Source organism: Mobula hypostoma, chromosome 6, assembly GCF_963921235.1.
Source record: "Mobula hypostoma chromosome 6, sMobHyp1.1, whole genome shotgun sequence".
In the NCBI taxonomy this organism is placed as follows: Eukaryota; Metazoa; Chordata; class Chondrichthyes; order Myliobatiformes; family Myliobatidae; genus Mobula; species Mobula hypostoma.
The window spans coordinates 90,602,571-90,625,409 of record NC_086102.1 but is presented as its reverse complement, the minus strand read 5'-3'; the positions used below and the strand labels follow the sequence as shown (position 1 = coordinate 90,625,409).

The 22,839-nt window shown below is 44.2% G+C and overlaps 1 protein-coding gene across 1 annotated transcript in view; it reads left to right on the top strand.

The window, feature by feature from the left end:
• Positions 1-21,665, top strand: part of tnfsf11 (TNF superfamily member 11) — a 30,601-nt gene extending 8,936 nt beyond the window's left edge. The window contains exons 2-5 of the mRNA XM_063049945.1: positions 3,897-4,052; positions 10,427-10,463; positions 12,615-12,701; positions 16,868-21,665. Coding sequence (XP_062906015.1) covers positions 3,897-4,052; positions 10,427-10,463; positions 12,615-12,701; positions 16,868-17,289 — 702 coding nt within the window. The 3' untranslated portion in view covers positions 17,290-21,665. The remainder of the gene's footprint in view (positions 1-3,896; positions 4,053-10,426; positions 10,464-12,614; positions 12,702-16,867) is intronic.
• The last annotated feature ends 1,174 nt before the right edge of the window (positions 21,666-22,839 follow it).

The following is a 22,839-nucleotide window of genomic DNA, read 5'->3' as shown; positions in this document are numbered from 1 at the left end:
AAGTAGACTTGAAAATCTGTATAGAATGTAGAACAGTACAGTGGAGTAACAGGCCTTGTGGCCCATATGTAGTGGTAAGCTGATTAAATTACAGATGCCTAATTAAATGGATCCTGGACTTCTTGACTGAAAGGTCACAGTCAGTCCATGTTGACAGAAATATCTGTCTCCGTCACGTTGAGCACTGGTGCTCTCTAACTGCTGTTCACGCTGCTGATGTATGACTGTACTGCTAGATCTATTTCAAACCCAGTCTGCTTTGTTGATGACGTTTGTGGTTGGCCTCGACGTGGACAAGACCAAGGAGATGATTGTGGACTTTAGGAAGGCACAGGCTGGCCATTCTTCACTGCATATACGCGGCTCGTCCGTGGAGAGAGTTCGGAGCGCCAAGTTTCTGGGAGTGCACATAATGGATGATCTCACCTAGTCCCTCAACACCACCTCTTTGGTCAACAAAGCACAGCAGCGTCTCCACTTTCTGAAGAGATTGAGACGAGTAAAGTGAGGCTTTCCACCCCCCACCACCATTCTGACCAATTTTTACAGAAGCACCATTGAGACTGCCCTGAGCAGCTTCATCACCATCTGGTACAGGAATTGCAAGGCATTTGACCACAAGTCCCTACAAAGGATTGCAAGGACTGCTGAGGATCATCTTCCATCCATCAGAGATATTTATCAGGAGTGCTGCATGTGCAGAGCCCTTAACGTTGTCAGTGATCCCTCTCATCCATTTAACAATCCTTTGACTCCCTACCATCAGGCAGGAGGTACTATAGCATTAGGACGAGAATTGTTAGGATGGGAAACGGCTTCTTCCCCAAGGCCGTAAAACTACTGAAGTCTCTGCCACCACCTGGGTCGCATCACACATGAAGCGCCAGTAGTGTTATACTGGTTACTTTTTAACTTGCATCATAAATGCACCTTATTATTTATTAGTGGTAATATTACTTTATGTGTGTCAGTTGTGTACCTTGGTCTTGAGAAACGTTGTTTTGTTTGATGGTATTCGTGTGTATGGTTGAATGACAAGAAACCTGAAACTAATGACTTTTGCCTGCACATGGTCCATGTCACCATTTCTACACATTTGTCTATCTAAGAGCCTCTTTAAACCTCTGTGTAGTACCTGGCTCCATTACACACCCTGGCAACACATTTCTGGCACACTCCACTCAGTTTGTTAATATGTATTGCAGCTCAAATCTCCTTTGAATTTCCCCCTCTCAACTTGTACAGATCACATCTAGTATTATACATTTCAACACAGGAAAAAGGCACTGGCTATCTATGCTTTGCGTGATTTTCTGTATATGAGCTTCTGTCCGGTTTCCCTTCAGTCTCTGCGGCTCCAGAGTTCATCGAATCTGTCGTTGTAACACCCGCCTTCTAATCTGGGCAGCATCCTGGTAAGCCTCCTCTTCACCCTCTCCAAAGCATCCACACCCTTTTGATTAATGGAGTTACTAGAATTGAATGCCATGCACCAGATGTAGCATAACTAGAGTTTTACAGAGTTGCAACATAATCTTCTGTCTTTTGACCTTGATGCCTCAACAACTAAAGGCAAGCAACTCTATACATGCATGTGGTCACTTTCAGGAAGCTATAGACTAAAACCCCCAGATCCCCTCTGTACAGCAATGCTTTTATGGTCCTGTCACAGTTTCTCTTTATATTTCACATCCCAAGGTGCAGCACTTCACGCTTGTATAAATTAACTTCTATCAGACATTTCTGTGTCCATTTTACAATTGGTCTATATACTGCCGGATTCTTTCATAATCTTCTGCACTATCCACAACACCAGCAATCTTTGCTTCATCTGCAAACTTGCCCACCCATTCATGTTTTCATCCAGTCATTTCATATATATGTCTTAAATACATGGAACACCTCATTATGGATATCCAGCCAGAATGAAACCCATTGGCCTATACCCACTGTGTTCTATGGGCAAGTCAGTTCTAAATCTAAATGGCCAAGTCACTATGGATCCCACGCATCTTAATCTTCTCAATGTGCTTTTCATGAGGAAACATGTCAAATATCCATATAGACAATATCCTCTGTTCACCTTTGTCAATCACCTACTCAAAACGCAACCAAGTTAGTCAGTCATGAAGTGCTCGGCACAAAGCCGGTGTTGACGGGTAATTGGCTTATTATTGTCACATGCATCAAGCTACATTGAAAAAATTGTACATCATCCATACAGATAATTTCATTACAACAGGGCATTGAATTTGTACCGGGTGAAACAATAACAGAATGCAGAATAAAGTGTTACAAGGAAAGTAGAGTGCAGGCAGAGAATAAGGTACAAGGCCATAATGAGGTAGATTGTGAGGTCGAGTCCATCATTAGGGGTTTGTTGGTAGCTTTAGAACAGGGGTAGAAACTGCCCTCGAGCCTGGTTTACCTGCTTTCTAGCTTTTATATCTTCTTCATTGGTTGGGGAGGGGAGAAGAGAAAATGTTCATGATGACTTTGGTCTTTGATTATGTTGTCTGCTTCACTGAGGCAGAGGGAAGTACAGTCAGAATCCGTGGAAGGGAGGCTGTGTTCTGTGATCTGCTGAGCTGTGTCCATAGCTCTCTGCGGTTTCTAGTAGTCACGGGCAGAACAGTTGCCGTACCGAACTGTATGCTCTCTAGGTCCCATCTTCCAAGCATTGAATGGCCCAGGTAGGGAAGGAGCATTCAGGGTGGCATGGAGAAATGCAAGTCCAGGCTGGGAGAAGACTGAAGGCCCCTGTATGTTGCAGAAGGAGTGGATCTCCTCACAAACTACCTATTCACCCAGCCGCTGGGCGCCTGCTGGCTCATTTGTTAGCAGGGTCTGTGGTTGTGCCACGTTGGCCTCAGCCACTTCCGAAGCCACAGCACCAGAGTGAAAGTACGCATCCTTGATTCTGAGGGAGGCCGCCTTTTGTAAGACGGCATTGATCAGAATTAGAATCAGGTTTGATATCACCAGCCTGTGTTGGGAAATATGATCAATAGAACAAAAAAAAAGTGTTCCCGGGCTCAATGTCCATTTAGAATTCAGATGGCAGAGAGGAAGAAGCTGTTCCTGAATTGTTAAGTGTGTGCCTTCAGGCTCCTGTACCTCCTTCCTTATGGTAGCAGTGAGAAGAGGGCATGTCGTGATTGATAGGGGTCTTCAATGATGGATGTCACCTTTTTAAGGCATTGCTCCTTGGAGATGTCCTGGATACTATGGAGGCTAGTGCCCATGATGGAGCTGACTAAGTTTACAACTCTTGGATCCTCCTCCTGTTATAGTTAGACTTCCTTTCCAGTGATACTCTGGAGTCATATAAAACTACCACAAAGACCACGGGCCTCTGAAGGTTGTCATTCAGTCTTGAGAAACTTATCTACATGCATTATTAATATATTGGACAGACGGACATGTGGTGACTAGTTTCTCTGTTACCTTATTGCAAACCAAACAGGTGATCAGTAGTCCCCAGAGAAAATTCTCGGAATTTATAATCCACTGGGCGTCGCTTCCTCCACCACGCCCCGGTTTAACCTCTCCCACAAAAGTTGATACCTGATGCAGAGTAGTGTTTTGTCAGTACTGCACTGGAGCTTTGTGCCTTGTAAAAGGGACATCTGGATACCAGCCAAATCCAGACAAATGGGGCTAGCATTTGAGCCGAAGGGCCTGTTTCTATGCTGGTTTTTTTCTATAAGCGTTTATTGCCTACGTCTTGGGGGCAGGACTTCAACACAACTCGGGCAGTGAGCGTTGCCAGTTGGTGGGTTCTAGCGTTTAGGAAGTAAAAGGCAAATAAGAATCTTTCAACCACTAATTATTGTTGAATGATGTGATACTTGCTGTGGGGTTTTCCAGCTGTAACATGTCTCTCTCCTCTACAGAAGAATGTCGGTGGAATCTCTGAAGAGTTCTTTCAGTGCCTGAGACTGATTTCAGATTTTAATAGTGGTACACCAAATGCGTCGGAAGCAGAAATGCAGGTCGTCTCCAAGTCCTGCTCACAACAACTACAAGGACTGAAGCAACTCGTCAAGCAGGTGAGAAGTTTGCACGGCTCCCAGAGGCGATCTACAGTAGCTGAGATTTGATTTGACAGTCGTACTGCTCACTGAATGTACCACTGAGCTCATCGCTGCTCCTGTAGGAGTGGAGTTAAATTGACTGCCGGTGCGAATTCATCCTGTTACCGGACGGTATAAGCAATAGGTCAGAATCTAGCATTGTGAGGCAGAAGGTCATGGGTTCAAATCCAATTTCATGGAAAACATGCAAAACATAATACTTTCATAAAACATTAAGACATAGGAGCAGAATTAGGCCATTCAGCACATCTTGTCTACTCCACTATTCCTTCATGGCTTATTAATTGTCCCTCTATGCCCCATTCTCCTGCCTTCTCCCCACAACCTTTGACACTCTTATTAATCAGGTAGCTATCAACCTTGGCTTTAAATGTACCCAAAGACTTGGCCTCAACAACATGCATGGCAATGAGTTCCACAGATTAAACACCCTTGGGCTAAAAAAAATTCCTCCTCATTCTGTTCTATAGGGATGTCCCTCGGGTCCTAGACTCCCCCACAATGGGAAGCATCCTCTCGCGTCCCCTCTATGTAGGCCTTTCAGTATTCAATATGTTTCAATGAGATCCCACTTTATTCTGCTAAACTCCAGCAAGTACAGGCTCAGAGACATCAAATGCTCCTCTTATGTAAACCCTTTCATTCCTGGGATTATTCTCATGAATATCCTCTGGAAGCTCTCGAACAGCACCACTTTCTTAGATAAGGAACCCAAAACTGCTCTCAATACTCCAAATGCGGCCTGACCGATGCCTCATAGAGCCTCAGTGTTGCATTCTTGCTTTTATGTTCTAGTCCTATCAAAGCAAAATATTTGCTTTCCTTACTTCCGACTCAACCTGCATGTTAACCTTTAAAAGAATCCTGCACAAAGACTCTCAAGCCCCTTTGTATCTCTGGTTTCTGAATTTGTTCCTCATTTAGAAAATAGTCTACACCTTTATTCCTTCCAGCAAAATGCATGACCATGCATCTCGCTGCATTATATTCCCGTGGTCACTTCTTTGCCCATTCTCCTAATCTGTCCAAGTCCTTCTACAGCCTCTCTGCTTCCTGCACACTGCCTTTCCGATACTTTCAGTGCACTTATTGACTGGGTGCTGTGTTGTGGCGATTGAACCAAAGTCTTTCAAATAGCCAGCTCTAATTGAGTAAGAACATAGTTCTTCACATGTTCTACTCAATATTTAACCTCCAATTGACATGTCAAAGCAGATGATCATATTGATGTTTGTAGGAGACTGGCTGCTGTGTTACCCATGCCATGACAGCAGCTGTCACTTCAGGTGTTAGAAGATTTGGGAATTCTGATGTTTGGGAAAGCCACAGTAAACAGTCAGACAACATGGAAGCAAGTCCTCTGGCCAGCTGAGTCTGCACTGAGCATCTACACTAACCCAAGTTTATTCTCTACACATCACCCTGCGACAGAATACACTATTTATAGCAACCGTTTAATTTGCCAACCCACGTAACCTTGGAACGTGGGAGGAAACTGGAGTACCCAGAGAAAACCCACAAGGTAACAGAGAACTGTGCAAAGTCCACACACAGACAGTATCCAAGGTCAGTATCAAGCCCGGGGTCACTGGAGCTGCAAAGTAGCAGCTGTGCCAGCTCTTAGTAAACAGGAGGTTACAGGAGGGACTGTTGCTTTAGAGGAATAGTGGCTTCTGTTGGATGATGGAGCTCAGTCAAGGTATCTTGATGCATCAAATCCCAGGGAACCCGAAGCAATTTGGATTGTCCCCTGTAACAGCATAGTCATTCCAGCACAACTGGCACCAGCAGCCCCAGTGGAAAAACGATTGCACCTTTTGGCCTCTTGAGAAGAACGTTCTCTGAGTTGGTTCCTGCTAACTGCTGCTTTGGCTATTGGGTCTGCCCTTGCCTGTGGTGAATTGTCAATGGCAACTGCTCCCTGAACATTGCTCTGACTTGAGAGCAGGTCTGTCCCCTCATTAACTTTTGACAGATATTGAAGCTATACTCTTAAACTAAGTTAACCGTCAAATGTTTATGATAATCACATAAAAGCTATTAAAGCTTCATTGTACTCCTGAAGAAAAACTTGAGAATTAAAAACTGAACAGGAGAAAATATCTGCAATTCAATAATTCTATTAACTAAATTCCAAGAGTGTACATAACCTGAAAAAACTCCCATCCCTCATAGCCACTTTTTTCCACTGAAATGATTGTAGGTTCTGAGCCTGTACGTGGCCCGATCTGTAGGCTCCGTGCCAAGATTTCTGGCAGATTCAGATTCAGATTTGTATACCACATGTACATCAATGTCTGGTGAAATGAGTGTGTGTGTTGACAGCAAACATATCCAAGGGTGTACTGGATGCAACCTGCAAGCGTTACCACACATTTCAGCATCAATATAGCATTCCCACTATGCTCAGAAGAACAACCCAGAACACAAAGAAACAGAACATACCAAGTGGCAAAGCAACCACAGCAATACACGGCCTCTTCCTTCCTCTCACCCACTTGCACAAACGCACAACCCTCTAAGCCCAGAACCGGCCTCCTTTGGCCTCCATCCTCCAGTGGATCCGTGCTCTCACCGACACTGGGCCTTCGACTTCCTCAGTTTCACAGACTCGACTTCTGGACCTTCATTCGACCTTCAGGTTTCGATCTAAAGTATTGACCCAGGATTCGCAGCAAAAGCACTTACTATCTGTTTTTATGCCACTTCAACTCTGCTATTTCTTTACTTAATTCTTTGACGACCCTCCCAGTCATTGGATTTATTACACTTCTTAATCAAGCACTAGCTAATTTCTCTGACTAGTCATAGCTTGGTCCAATTCACTTGTAAATGATTTATTATTAACTGGGATGCTATTCTTTTTCAAATATTTATTTATCAAATTGCTAGTGTTTATCTACAGTCATAGATTTTGATAAATCTTCTCAATCTAACTGCCCCTGAGACCACTCTAGATTTCTGTGTACTTTAAAGACCACTTTCAGACTTGATTAAATCATCGTTAAAGTCAATATAAAATATATTATAATCAATCTTTCCCAGAGACTAATAGACAATTATTTACTAGTCCTGTTTCCTTGCACAATACTTGATCTAAAGAGATTCCAAGTAGATCCTTAAGAATATTGATCAAGGAGATTTGAATCCACTTCACAGATTTTAAATGTGAGGGCATTGGTTGGGTAGGATGATATAACAGGCCAGCTATGTAACTAGAATAGTCAGCCTGTATAATGGGTTTGATTTCCAATAGTAGGGTATTTAAATGGTGAGGCGTGTAATGGATGTGCTGTTTAAAAGGAACAATATATTAACAGTAGGCTCTGCGTTGACAGGGTTTAGAATCATTGGCACTGGGGCAGCGCAGTAGCCTAGTGGTTAGCACAACGCTTTACAGTACAGGCGACCCGGGTTTGAGCTGCCTGTAAGGAGTTTGTATGTTTTCCTCATGAACCCGTGGGTTTCTCTGGGTGCTCCGGTTTCCTCCCACAGTGCAAAGATGTACCGGTTGGTAGATTAATTGATCATTGTAAACTGTCCAGTGTTTAGGATAAATTGGGGGATTGCTGGGAGTCGTGGCTTGAAGGGATGGAGGGCCTACTCTGCACTGTATAAATAAAAAATAAATAAATTAAAAAAAAATGGGTGAACCTCCCATTGCTACTGGGTGCAGTCTGTCTGGATACAGTTTAGTGTCAGTGCTTAGTGTTAAGTAAGCTATGATTTCAAGCTGAACCTGAGATATTCACATACAATTGCACCAGGGTCCCGTAGAGTGAGGAATGCAAATAATTTTAAGAACGGTTTCTTTAGTATTCATGGGGTAGCATTTGTAACTGAGCTTTAACCTTTGTTTATGCTTGACAAGCATACCCACCAACTTACACTGCAAAGAATAATTGCTTTTCTACAAGCACCTAGTCCCAGCCAGACCCTACAGCACCAACAGTGAGTGTCCTTTGGTGTGGACTAATTATTACAACCTGCTGGATACCAGTCACGGGACCTCCGATTATTATTGCAATGTTACTGTGTTATTATTCCTAGATTAGAAAAACACATCCAAGATTTAGGTGTTTAAATGATGTGACAAATACCATTTTCTCTGCTCCTTCCTCCAGGCCCCATTCTTGAACCCAATCAGTGTGAAATGAGTATGCTATTCTGAACTTTGGCTTTGACTTAACTGCTGCCTGGGCTCCGGTGGCTGGGTGAGAGAGGGTGACAATAATGTGGGCTCTGATTATGGTCTGGGTTGCACTTGTGATTGAACGGCTGTAAGGAGGCTGGAGGTGTTTTCAGAAGTCCATCCAGCATGGGCAAGATGCCTTGGTGCTGTCTTCAGTGCAGTGTCTTGCTTGTGCTCTTGCCCACTGCTAGAAATAACCCGGGGGTGGGTTGAACTGATTTCTTCAGGCTTCATTACTAGATTTGTCATCTGAACCTCTTCAGCTTCCTCACACACCATACCGGACACAATGCGATGATCTTCTCATACCACCCCCAGCTTCCCTGCCCGTGAAACAGTGAAGGCAGACACAATTTGGGAACCTGCAAATTTGCGCTGCTTCATATCGTGGGTCTCTATTGATTACTAGTGATTGTTTGACTTGGGTCAGCTGTTTGTAAAATGATTTTTGTTGCATTTAATCAATCCCAGTGGGGGTGGTTGAAGAGGGTGGTATGGATGCACTTCAGGGGAAGCTGGACAAACAGAAGGAGGTCAAGAGGGCATAGGTTTGTGAGAAGTGGGAAATTTAAAGGGAATCTTGGGGTTAATTTAATTACAGAGAGTGGTTGATATCTGGAAAGTGCTGTCAGAGTAGGTGAAGAAAACAAATTATCATTTAAGAGGTATTTAGATGCTTACATAGGCAAGATAGAGATTGGATGCAATCATAAGTGGGCAAATAGAATCAGTGTAGATGGCAGAAAGATTGTCATGGACATGGTGAGCCAGAGAGCTTGGATCTAGGCTGTACCATTCTGACTCTCTACTGAGAAGAAGGGTGTTTTCTTCACTTGGGATTGTGAACCTGTGGAATTCTCTACTACAGAGAGCTGTAGGGGGCCAGGGTCTGAATGTATTAAAGGAGGTGGATGGGTTTCTAGACTCAGAATGCATCAAGGAAAATGAGAAGAGGGTGGGAGTATGATATGAATGCAGAGGTTTTCATCCAAATACTCGGTCCATTGATGTCCCATTGCAGAATCACAGTACAGTAGATTCTGTTTAATTGGGCCATTGGTTAATGGAGGCAGCACTTTATTTGGGATGACTCTTAACAAAAACTAATAGAAAAAATAGCAGGAATTCTCTCCATTTATTTGGGACACCATTCCATTTAATTAGGGCAGAAGACTGTCACTGAACATTTTCAAACTAGCGTAAGTCCTGTGCACTTGTGTGGCCATTTGACTCTATAGCTTGCTTAGAGCAAACAGTTTTTAAATAGTAGCAACTCACACAAAATGCTGGTGAACACAGCAGGCCAGGCAGCATCTATAGGAAGAGGTATAGTCAACGTTTCGGGCTGAGGCCCTTTGTCAGGACTAACTGAAAGAAGAGGTGGTAAGAGATTTGAGAGGGGGAGATCCAAAATGATAGGAGAAGACGAGGGGGAGTGATGGAGCTAAGAGCTGGAAAATTGATTGGCAAGAAGATACAAGTTTGGAGAAGGGAGAGGATAATGGGACGGGAGGCCTAGGGAGAAAGAAAAGGGGAGGGGAGCATCAGAGGAAGATATAGTGAGAGGGACAGAGGGAGAAAAAAGAGAGAGAAAGAAAGGTGAAAAAATAAGATATAATATAGTAAATAAGGGATGGGGTAAGAAGGGGAGGAGGGGCATTAACGGAAGTTAGAAGTTAACTGAACTTTATTGATAACTCTGCTTGTGCAGTATGTGAACTCCTCTTGTGTGGGAGTGACTGACTGAGTCACATAGGAACCTACTGACTACCACTGTATTGCTGGTGTGTAAGTTGCATTGCTGGCTTGATGATGCTATTGACACTGATCTTCACTAACTTGCTTAGCCCTCTACCCAGTTGCTTCCCCTTGACTGACTGTGGGTGGTTTATAGCAGTTGCTTTTTTTCCACTGCTTCAAGCTGCAGGTGTTCACTCTACAACCAACACCCACAGGGAGTTACTGTCAGACTCTGTCAGGACACTGTCTTTCAGCTGATCTCCCCGTGTCCCCAGAGGGGCCTAATTTGACCAAATTGTACTCCAGTCCAAGGCAGGTGAGCTCTCCAAGAATGTGATATCCTGTGAGGGTTGCAAATAGGCAGTATGGTAATCACCTGTTTCCGCTCTTTGTTTAGGTGGTACACCCTATTCCAGACAGAACAGGACACAGAGGTACATTTCTTGATGCTTGTACTGTGTTTGGATTCGGGAGAGAATGGGGTTGTTCATTCAGCTCTGTGCAATTGCTAAAGCTCCAGGTCTGTGTTCAGACACAGAAAGGGACTACCAGAGTTCACATATCCACCATACAAGGGATGAGTGAGGATTGTGATGGAATGATCTCCGTGTCCCTGGCTGAGGGCAGCTCCAAGAGGCTTGACACCATTCAGGAGGAAGCAGCCCACCAACTCTTCTAGATGCTCATTGCCTCCTCCACCAGCGCACAGTGACAGTAGTCTGGAGCAGCTACCAAAGGGACTGCAGGTTACTCCGACAGCACCTTCCAAACCCTTGCTCTTTACCACCAAGAGGACAATGGCAGCAGGTGCAGGTGACACCACCACCTGCAGCTTCCCCCGCCCCCAGTTGGAGATATAATCAATACTTATTTTTCCACCGTCATTGAAGCAAACAACAGTGTGAGAGCACCTTCACCAGAAGCACTGGTTTGGTTTGGGAGTCTGCACACCACATGGTCCTGCTTGCCGTTGTTCAACCCACTGCCTGGCTCGTGCTCAATCACGTCTTCGTGTACTCTATTGCAAAATCACTCTTTACTCATCCTTTCCCCACTGTGCGGTTACTGTCAGGGGGCCATGAGTGAGCAACACACACAAAATGCTGGAGGAACTCAGCAAGTTAGGTAGTACCTGGTGAAGGGTCTCTGCTCAAAACGTTGACTGTTATTTCTCTCCGCAGAAGTTGTCTATGGAGGAAAATAAAGTAATCCCATTTACCAGCTCTTGTCGGTAGCCTTTCTATCAGCTGGCAATTCAAATACTCATCCAGACACTTCTGAAGTATTGTGGGAGCCCCTCTCCCCACCACCATCTCAGAGATAATGCTCCAATTCTAACCTTCCTCTGAGTGATAAAGTTCTTCCGCAATTTCTACCAAAGCTCTTGCCTTAAACCAATGCTCTGTTTTTTTAGCTATATTTGCTGTGAGGAAAAGGAGGTTCTTTCCATCTGTCCTGTCTTTGCCCCTCATTATTTTGCTTAGTTTTTAACAAGTCACCCCCCCCACCAACATACACAAAGGAAAACAAGCCCAGCTTACTCAGTCCCTCCCCTGCCTTGTAATTCTGTGGCCCTCTGTTTGTACTCACTGTGTAGAACTACAATGTCACTGAACCACAATTATCATATGTACCACAAGAACTGGATCTTCCTTCCCCCTGTCACTCTAGATATCTGTCCAACTTAGGTGGGGGTGCTCAGCCGTCTGGATTCCTGTTCTTTGTTACTGAGAGAAATCCTGCCTCACTGTACCACCCCACACCACCACACCCTTCTCTGCTTTCCTCCACCCCAACCACGATTCAATGGCTTCTTCGTCCACTGTGTCACGGTCAGTTCAGCAACTCTTACAGAAAGGGCCTCAAACCCATGGGCAATTGCAAAGGCCGACGAGGCAGCATTCCATGCTTCCTCGGGCAGATGCAGAAGAGCCCACAGCATGGGAAATCCCTCAGCATCCAGGTCAACAATAACAGTTGATGACAATTAAACAGTTGACTGGCCACTGAAACAGGCTGTGCTGCTTGTAGGATATGGCTGTGCACAGGTCAGCTCGTCTCTTTTACTAACAGCAGTGAATGCATTTATCACTGTGATTGGCTGTGAATAATTCATCGTGATCTTTCTTTCTATCCACTATCCCTCATGGCTGGCATCAGGGATCATCGCCATTCCTGCCTTTTATAGGGCATGTCTTCTCCCCCCCCTCCCCACCCCCTTGCTTGATAATCCTTTGGCCCATTATTTCATTGCCCCACTTTCCTGCTAACTTCTCTCTCACTTGCCCATCAATGACCCCTGATTTCCCCAGTCGCCCACCCACACTGCGGGTAATTAGCACGGTGCAAGTGGTGTGGGAGGAAACTGAAGCACCTGGAGAAATGCCTTGCAGTCACAGGGAGAGCCTGCAAACTCCACCCGGGCAGCATCGGACAGAGCTGAGTGTGAGTTGCTGGGGTAGCGCCTGTATTAACCGTAGCACTGTGTTGCCCTTGCTCTTCCTTATGGAATGAGCAAATGTGGCCTCATTGTTAGCGTAGCATTTTGGAATTAGTTTCTCATCAGCAACGCATTTGCTTTTCAGGGGAATTATCAAGTCACAAAAAGGGTTCACAGCGAATGGCACCATATGCCCATCTCACCATAAAGAAACCTACAAAATCCTCCTCAGGTATGTGTCATCCAGTGAATGCACTGGGTCAATATCCTAATCGGAATTCCCATCCTTTTACAGGTGCCAAGGGAATTTTATTTTCACACAGGAAAAGAAAACTTCAGTGTTTTTGAGTAAACTCTCAGCTTGCTAAAGTGTTTTCTTCCACAGGTTCGGTCTAGTGCAAGGACGAGGCTTTCAAACATAAAAACGGATTGTTGGAAAATCTCAGCAGGTCAGGCAGCATATGTAGAGGAGGAAACAGGGTTAGCATCTCAGATCAGAGACCCTTTACCAGAACTGCGTTACCTGCTGTAGTTTGATACGTCACAGGAGGCTCCTTTGCATTTCCTCCCACCCACAAATCAGTCAGACCAGTTTTGATCCTGTCACCAGTATTTTGGATTATGCACATTAAAAGGAAACAAAATTCTTAGCATTTTATCTCCTCTGGGGAATTGCAGGCAGGAGACTCCAGGAAGTTGATCCTTAACTCTCGGAGCCTCCAGTGGAATTACAGTTGCCTGTGTGATTAAGGTAGAATATGCACTCCTTCCCCTATGCTTTCCCGAGCTCCTGTTCTTATCAATGGATATCTGGAGCTTCTAAACAGGGAAAAAAAGTCTCTCTTTCTTCAATGCAATCTTCCCAAAATCTTTGTAAGCTACAAAACAAAAAGCAGAGGTCTGAGCACATCCAGCGCAAGTATTCTTTCTGGAATCTTCTGAGGTGGCTTTGAAAAAAGAAATCATTTGGAGGAAAACAAGGCTTTGCTCCCAGAATTTAATTTTAAGTATTCATTCTTTTTGAAAAAAGATTTGGGCATCATGGGGAAGGGCAGCATTTATTGCCTATCCCTAAAGGTGGTGGTGGGGGTGAGGTGCTTTCTGGGGGCAGTTCCAGGGTTTAGACCCAGCAGTCGATGCTAGAGAAATGAAGGAGTACAGGCCTGGAAGAAGGCTGTAAAGATTGGTTCTTTTGCTTTGAAGGACTTCCAAACTCTGCAGGACTTTGATTTTTTTTTAATTTAGAAGAATTAACATATTTGCCCCAATATTGTTGGTAAGTGGCCCTGAATAGTTTTATAACATAGAATATAGAACATTAGCGTACAATGCCAACCCTTCTGCCCACAATGTTGTGCTGAACTATTATTCTCTCCTACACAAACCTTTCATCTTTCTATCATGCATGTGCCCAAGTTTTTTAAAAAATGCATCTGCCTTTACCACCAATCCGGCAATGTGTTCCACACACCCACTGCTCTATGTATTTAAAAAAAAACTTTGCCTCTAATCGTCTGAAAATGATTTCCCCCTTGTATTAGTCACTTCTGCCCTGTGGAAAAAGTCTCTGCCTATCTATTCAATCTATCCTTCATGTACATCTTTATCAAGTCGCATTTCATCCTTCTACACTCCAAAGAGGAAAGCTCTAGATCAAATTAGAGTTCAAGAATCAACTTTATTCACCATACAAGTTTGCACCTGTTAGGAACTTGCTGTGTTATGTTCGTCAGGGCATGACATACACCAGAAAACACAACTTTCAACAGTTATAAAGAATTATAAAATTAGCGGTTAAAGTACCTCTTCTCTCTAGTCCAATCAACATCCTGGTAAATCTCTGAGAAGTTATTTAGAGCTGGAAACCTGGATTAAAATATTTTTTCGGTGAATCTATTTCTATTCAAGAAGGTTGCTATTCAGAAATGTGAGTCAATTTTCAAATATTTCATTGTTTCTTAACCTCAGAATGCCTCAAAGCACTTAGTAGCCAATGAAGTACTTCTGAAGGATTGGCTTTTGTAATGTTGGAAACTACGAATGCATAGCAAGCTCCCACAAGAAGCAACTCGACAATGCCTTGTTGTTCACGGACTGTTTTTACATTTGGAAGTGCTACCCTGCTGTACCTGCAGTGCCTCTGTTTAATGCTATCTGCATTTGAAGCTCCAGTTTCAGTGTGGTGGAACATCGACCTTCAGTTTGGTGCTCAGGACTCTGAGGTGAGAGTTTAACTCAACTGATTGTCCAGAGGCAAGTATGCTTGAATTTCACAGCCAACATCTCAGTAAGCGTGACTCTGAGCTTCCAGTTGGGTGTGTCATTTCACTTGGCCACCTTGTCTGCACCCTGACCTCTCTGTTCCTACACTGTTCTGTCAAATCCTTCATAAGCTCGAGAAACAGCACCCATCTTCTGACTGGGCATGTTACAGCCTTCAGGATTCAGAGTTCTCCCAAAATGTAACTGCGCGTCGCGGCAATGCAGACCGCAACAACTGTGATTGGTCCGCTTGGTAGCATCGCATTTCCTCCTATGCTGCAATAGCTTCCCATTGGGCGGCTGAAGGGCAGGAAAGGAACTCTGGCTGCAATGCTTTCCATAAAGCTTTACAGACCTCCGAAATTATGGAGGACACATTTTGCTTTTACGAAAAAAGACACTCGCTTTAAACTTGTTTACCCCAACAAGGACTACCATGACCATGAAGCCTTGCAGGGGCAGGTGAGTGCACATGCGTGACGTGCGAATACGTGACGTGCACATGAGTATACGTGCCGGAATCGCAGAGCGATGCAGACACACCAACGCACAAGTATAAATGCTCACAATGGCATAGCCCACTTGCGTAGGCTACGCCGTAAGCTGGTACGCACAAGTATAAATCAGCCGTGTCGGTGTATTCTACATCTGGCCAGACCTGAAGAAAGGTAGCATGTAATGTTAACCCCTTTTTTTTTCCTCACACCATAGATGTTGCTGATCTTCTGCGTATTCCCAGCAAGTTCTTTCGTTACGGGTTTCCTGCAGCTGGTGTTTAGTGTTGTAGGGTTCCAGCTTTGTTTTGTTTTTCTCTCCTCCATCCTGGTTCATCTCCCACGGCTTCGACTCCTCAGAAACCTGGCTCACAAACAATGGTGCTCAGCCGAACCGGAATCGGCTTTAATATCACCGGCTTATGTCATGAAATTTGTTGTCTTTGTGACAATATGTGATAAATATAGAAGAACTAAATAAATAGATTTACAGTAAGTATATATGTATATTAAATAGTTAAATTAGAAATAATAGTGTTAGAAAGGAAATTATTTTAAAACAGTGAGGTGGAGTTGATGGGTTCTGGTTTCTTCCAACATCCCAACGTAGTGTTAGTGGGTGAGCTAGTGCAATCGATTGCTGCACTGTAGATGAATCAGTGAGGAGTGGAAGGTTGGGTGAGAGGGAGGCTGGATCTGATGGGCTGAATGGCTTCTTTCCACGTCACAAGAAACCTATTAATGTACCCTGAGAAATTGATCACTGTGTGCAAATGTGTTCCAAGACTAACATCCTTAAATTAAAAAACAATCCACTTTTTAATTCCTGATACTGAATAAGTATGAACTCAACATAAAGGGCTTTCTCAATAACATTCACTAAATTTTTATTTCATTTGATCGCATCACCTTGCCTTTTATTTTAAAGTCTCCCATGATGATGCAGGTTACAGCCACAATGTCATAAAGTTGTACAGCACAGAAAGTGCCCAGTTGGCCTGCACAAAGCTTTTCCCCTCTATATACCAATCCTACTGGGCCATGTTAGTTTAGGTCTGTATTCTTCTCTGCCTCTGTACATGCCTGTCTGAATGTCTCTTAAACAGTGATTGTATCTGATTCCTCTGTTAGCATGTTCCAGCCATCAATTAGTCTACACTTAAAATAAAATTCACCCCTCTGATTCTCTTTGGAACTCCTTCCGCTCACCTAGAAGATGCCCTCTTGTTTTTGTTAAACCAGCTGTGATGGGCCGGAGGGGTAAGGGTGTGGATTCCCTGTCTCCTGTAATTTTATATATTTGATTCAGATTTCCTCTCCTTGGGTAAGTACAACCTACCTAATCCCGCCTGAAGTCCTCCAGTACAGGCGCTGAAATGGTGAATGTCCTGTCCAGCACAACATCCTTCCTATAGTGTGGTGGCCAGAACTGTGCACATTACTCCAAATGTGGCCTAACTGGTATTACGTGAAGTTGCAACATGCTATCCCATCTCTTACATTTTATGCCTTGACCTATTGAAGGCAATCATGCCATGTGCCTTCACCCTATTGCCCCGATAGAGTAATCTGGCAAAGCAGGAGGGAAGAGTGGATGGGAGTATTATCCTCTGTTAAATGAAACCCTTCATTTTCCACTCAGGTATCATGACCAGTTTTCCTGGATTAAAAGGCAAACTCATAACATCCTGGGAAGAGAAGGTGGGAGTTGCACACCTGAGAGAGATGGGCTACAGCCACGGGTCCCTGCGTATCAACCACCATGGCTTGTACTATATTTACGCACAGATTTTGTTTCGGTATCATGCCGACCATCCCATAAGTACCAGGGAGTACCAGCTGATTCAGTACGTGTACAGGAAGATAGCCAAGTACCCAAAGCCAACTCTCATCCTGCGAGGAGCGAGCACCTGGTGCTCGGGTAACCATAACCTCTATTCAGTTTATCAAGGTGGCGTGTTCAACCTGCAGACTGATGATGAGATCTTTGTGACTGTCTCAAACGTTTCATTAGTCGATATCGACGAGGCATCCAGCTACTTGGGAGCATTCAAACTCGATTAACTTGTGATATTTTTGGCACCTTCAGGCTTTAATCTTCAAATACTGTAGAGTCAGCACTGTAATGTTGATATTATCAGCACCTTCTGAACTGAAAAGTTCCTCGCTTGAATGTAGAAATTAAACAGTGGCTTTTGTATCCTTTAAGAGTATCTATGTCACCATGGCATAGTGGTTAGCACGATGCTATTACAACCGGGTGGGCGGGAAGGGTGGCTCTGGGGTTCAGAGTTCAATTCCGGTGCCGTCTGTAAGGAGTGTCTGTACGTCCTCCCCGTGGAATGTGTGCGGTTTCCCCCAGGTGGCTTTGGTTTCCTCCTACTGTTCAAAGACGCCCATGTACTGGGTAGATTGTAAATCGCCCAGTGATTAGGTTGGGGTTTAATCGGGGTTGCTGGTGCAGCGTGCCTTGAAAGGCCTGGAAAGGCCCACTCCGCACTGTATTGCTAAATAAATAGATTGAGAATCACGGACAGAATCCAGCACCGTGACTGATCAATGAATAAGACAGTCCAGGGGAATTGAGGACAAAACTGAATTTCTAACAGGGTTTGGCCTCTGCCTTGCAGCTCCGGAGAGCTTGGTGATGTACGTGTGGAGTTTGCACGTTCTCCTTGTGATGACAAGGGCTTCCCTGGGCTCTTCCATTTCCTCTCGTAGCCAAAAGAAATGTGGGTGTATAGGTCAAATTACTGCTGTAAGTGCCCCTGGGCTAGAATCTGGGGAGAACTGGTGAGAGTGCAGGGGGAACACAAAGAGGGTGAGTTTAAATGAGTGGTTGCTGGTTAGTTAAGGAGAGTGGGCCGAACGGTTGGTTTCTGTTCATCTGTGGGCTATCCGGGAAGAGGCAGAAGCCAATGGCATTGCAAGGAATGGAACACAACTTGCTTCCTGGTTGGACCAGCAGCAAGTTTGCTTGGTGGTGCCCCGTAACCCTCGATCAATGTGTGACAGGAAGTGGTGATAGGAAGGGAGACTTCTACAGGAACTGGCTTTGTCCCGGATGGATGGCCACGGGTAAATCTGAAGGCCTCACAGCACTGAGCTAACTCCATTTGTCTCAGAGTCAGTATTTAATCATGGTCCGACCACTGGTAGTGGTCATAGAAAGCCCACAGCACAATACAGGCCCTTTGGCCTACAAAGCTGTGCCGAACATGTCCTTACCTTAGAAATTACCCAGAGTTACCCATAGCCCTCTTTTTCTGAGCTCCATGTACCTGTCCAGGAGTCTCTTAAAAAAACCCAAATTCTGGGTTGTATTCCAAATCCTGTTTTTTTTTTGTAGCTCAGTGCATAGTTGATGCTCAGTGCCTTCACTCATTTCATCAATAAGACGAGCCACAGAATTATTACTCAGAGGAATTGATTTTAAAATACTGGAGGCATTTCAGTAATTGTATGAGATTTTCCACAATTTGCTATCATTTTGGAAATGTTATAAGAAGCAATGAGACCACTATCAAGGTCATTTTTAGCTTTCTTGGCAAATGATTTAAGTGTGCATTGCTTTTCAAATGCTTCTTTCATCTTCTGGAGCATAAGTGGCCTTTTCAGTGTATCAGATGTTCTTGAGCTGTGATCCACATGGCTGCATCACGGATTATCAAAGTATCCCAGCACTCAGATAGTGAAGCTTCTGTTATCGCTATGCCTTGGCTTTCACCCCCACCTCTGCAATTTCCCTGCATGTTTGCTTTTCAGAGTCCTTCCCATGAGGCAGCAGCCTACAGAACAAACCCACCTCTAATGTTTCTTAACTCTAAACTGTTCAGCTGTACTTGCTGGAAGAGTGACCAGTTGTACTTAAGTTAACATTGTTCGATTGCTCTGCAGCAAGACACAGCTTGTGTCCCACATGGGGCACTGGTTTAAGGAGAGAGGGTAAACATTGAAAAGGTTGCTGAGGGGCATAGAAAGTATTTGGCATAAGGAATGAGCTGCCAGAGGAAGTGGCAGGAGAAGATATAGAAGACCATGGCACAGGAGCTGAATTAGGCAGTTTGAGCCTTTAAATCTACTCTGCTCTTCCATCGTAGCTGATTTATTATCCCTCTCAGCTCCATTCTGCCTTGTCCCAGTAACACTTGAGGTGCCGATTAATCAAATTTATCAACTTCCACTTTAAATATACCCAGTGACTTTGTCTCCACAGCTGCCACCCTCTGCATAAGAAATTCTTCCACGTCTCTGTTCCAAAGGGAGATCGTCCTATCCTGAGGCTGTGCCCTCTAGTCCTAGACTCCTCCACTATAGGAAACCTCCTTTACATATCCATTCTATCTTGGCCTTTCAATATTCAATAGGTTTCAATGAGATACCCCTCATTCTTCTAAACTCTGGCGAGTACAGGCCCAGAGCCATCAAATGCTCCTCATACATTAACCCTTTCATTCTCAGGATCATTCTTGTGAACCTCCTTTGGAACCTCTCCAATGTCAGTACCTCTTTTCTTTTAGATAATAGGCCCAAAAGTGTGATCTGACCAATTCCCGATAAAGCCTCAGCATTACATCTTTGATCTTAAGGTACGATCTCATCCTCGCAAAATGAACAAATTGCATTCACCTTCCTTACGACTGACCCAACTTTCAAGTTGACCTTTGGGGTATCCTGCATGAGGACTCCGAAGTCCCCTTGCACTTCTTTTTTCTGTATTTTCTCCTTGTTGAGAAAATAGTCTAGGCCTTTATTCCTTCTACCAAAGTGCATTACCATATACTTCCCTACACTATATTCCATCTGCCTCTTCTTTGTCCATTCTCCTAATCTATCTAAGTCCTGCAGACTCACTGCTTCCTCAACACCACCTGCCCCTCCATCTATCTTTGTATCATCTGCAGAACTGACCACAAAGCCATCAATTCTGCCATCCACTGACATACAATGTGAAAAGAATTGGTCCCAACCAACCCATGTGGAAATCTACTAGTCACCAGCAGCCAACCAGAAAAGGCCTCCTTTATTCCCGATCTTTGCCTCCGGCGTCAGTCAATCATTATCCATGCTGATATCTTTCCCCACTGTAAGAGCCCATGGTATTATCATGTTAAGCAGTTCATCTGTGGCACCTTGTCAAAGGCCTTCTGAAAATCTAAGTGAACTCTTCTTTAACTATCCTCCCTGTTAATTCCTTAAAAAAATTCCAACAGATGTTTCAGCCAAGATGTTCCTTTGAGGGAACTGTGCTGACTGCAGCCTATTTTATCATGTGCCTTCAAGTATCCTGAAACCTAGTCCTTGATAATGGACTTTAACATCTTCCCAACCACTGAGTCAAACTAACTGGCTTATAACTTCCAGTCTTTTGCCTTCCTCCCTTAAAGAGTAGAGTGACATTTGTAATGATGTTTAAAGGATATTTAGACAGGTAAGTGGATAGGAAAGTGTTGTGTAATTAATATTTCAATAATATTTAGTAATCTTGTATAGAGATATATACAGTGTTTGATTAAGCATTCTTGTTTAAATAATTCATTACAGTTGTATGTAAAAATACATTAATTGCATACGTCATAGTGCTACTATGTGATACGTGTGTGCTTCGCTTAAAGTAAACTTGAACTACACCCATATTTTAAGACTCCCAGTGTCTTCCTTTGAATTAGTTTAATGTTACAAAACATAACATTGGTGACAGGGTATTTTAAAAATGAGACGGCTATCGACTTGTTAAAGCAGAGAGAGACATTCAAATTAAACAAAAGCCCAGCATGTGGAGAGACCTCTTCGGAAGGAAAGGCATGATAGAGATTTTTTTTAAAAGTCAGAAAATAGAAGAATTTGGGGTTCATGAAAAGTGAGTACTGGGTAATGCTAATCATTTTAAAAAGAAAATCAGAAATGGCTGGCTACATTGGAAAATTGACAAGTTTGATTACACAATAGGTAATTAGCTCATGTATACTGAACTATTGGAACAGTATTTTGAAGCAAATGAAATAACCAGTGAGAAATGAGTACCAATTTTGCGAAGTCCACCAGAGAAAGCAGGATCTCCCAGTGGCCACACATTTTAATTCCACATCCCATTCCCATTCTGACATGTCTATCCACGGCCTCCTCTACTGTAAAGATGAAGCTACACTCAGGTTGGAGGAACAACACCTTATATTCCATCTGGGTAGCCTCCAACCTGATGGCATGAACACTGACTTCTCAAACTTCCACTAATTCCCCACCTCCCCCTCGTACCCCATCTGTTATTTATTTATATACACACATTCTTTCTCTCTCTCTCCTTTTTCTCCCTCTGTCCCTCTGACTATACCCCTTGCCCATCCTCTGGGTTTTTCCCCCACCTCCCTGGGCCTTCTGTCCCATGATCCTCTCATATCCCTTTTGCCAATCAACTGTCCAGCTCTTGGCTCCATCCCTCCTCCTCCTGTCTTCTCCTATCATTTTGGATGCTCCCCCTCCCCCTCCCCCTTTCAAATCTCTTACTAGCTCTTCCTTACGTTAGTCCTGACGAAGGTTCTCAGTCCGAAACATCGACTGTAGCTCTTCCTGGAGATGCTGCCTGTCCTGCTGCATTCACCAGCAACTTTGATGTGTGTTGCTTGTGTTACGAGAATACACATAAAATTAAGATGTTTGCTGGCCTGGGCTAGCATCAGTGGCATCAGCAGTTGGTCTGCCACCTGCCCTCAGGGGAAGGAGAGATAAGGAACAATGGAGCAGCGTCTGGAGATGTGTAATGAAGGGATGTGGGAGGAAGAGCTGTCTGGAGCGGCTCCCCCCCTTTGAGCCCTGAACTGTTTGAAGTGATGGACAGGCGATACCCCAGCAGGGGGATAAAAAGGGACAGGTTCGCTAAGACAGACACACACGCCACCCGAGGTAACGAGACCCTGGAAGCGGTGCGCTTCTCACGAGTGGGTGAGAAGTCCCAGACAACGACAAGGGTGGAAAGGTACGATCAGCGGGAACCCGGTGTGTGTCCGCCCTTGCCTGGGTGCCGGGTTCACTGCAGAGGATCGACCGCATCTGGAGGAGGGGTCACAGTCGGTGACCTCAGGTGACATCACCAAGGACCCGCCCAAATGCTGTTTGTGAGCCATCCCGCTGGTCTGTGAGTGAAGCTGTGCTGAATGATCAGTTGTTCCTATTCTATGTCTCTCTTCCCCACCTTGTCCATCGCCATGACAACGATTACTGCGAACTGAACTACAAACTGGACTGAACTTTGAATCATTTTGAATTTGGTCATTTAACCCCTAGACAACGATAGAGCTTGATTGATGCTGTCATCTTAATGCTGTGCACATGTGTGTTTATCATCACTGAACTGTTGCATTTATTACCCTTTCGATTACTGTGTTGCTTGTTTCTTTAATAAAACTTTCTTAGTTCTAGTACTCCAGACTCCAACTGAGTGATCCATTTCTGCTGGTTTGGCAACCCAGTTACGGGGTACGTAACACTTGAATTTCCAGCATCTGCAGAATTCCTCGTGTTTACCAATTTTGTTAAGTGTGTTAGGTTTAAAGGTAAACTCTTTGCTTCAAAGTTTGACTGCTCCAACCAAACCTGCAGAAATGAGCTTTGCTGCTA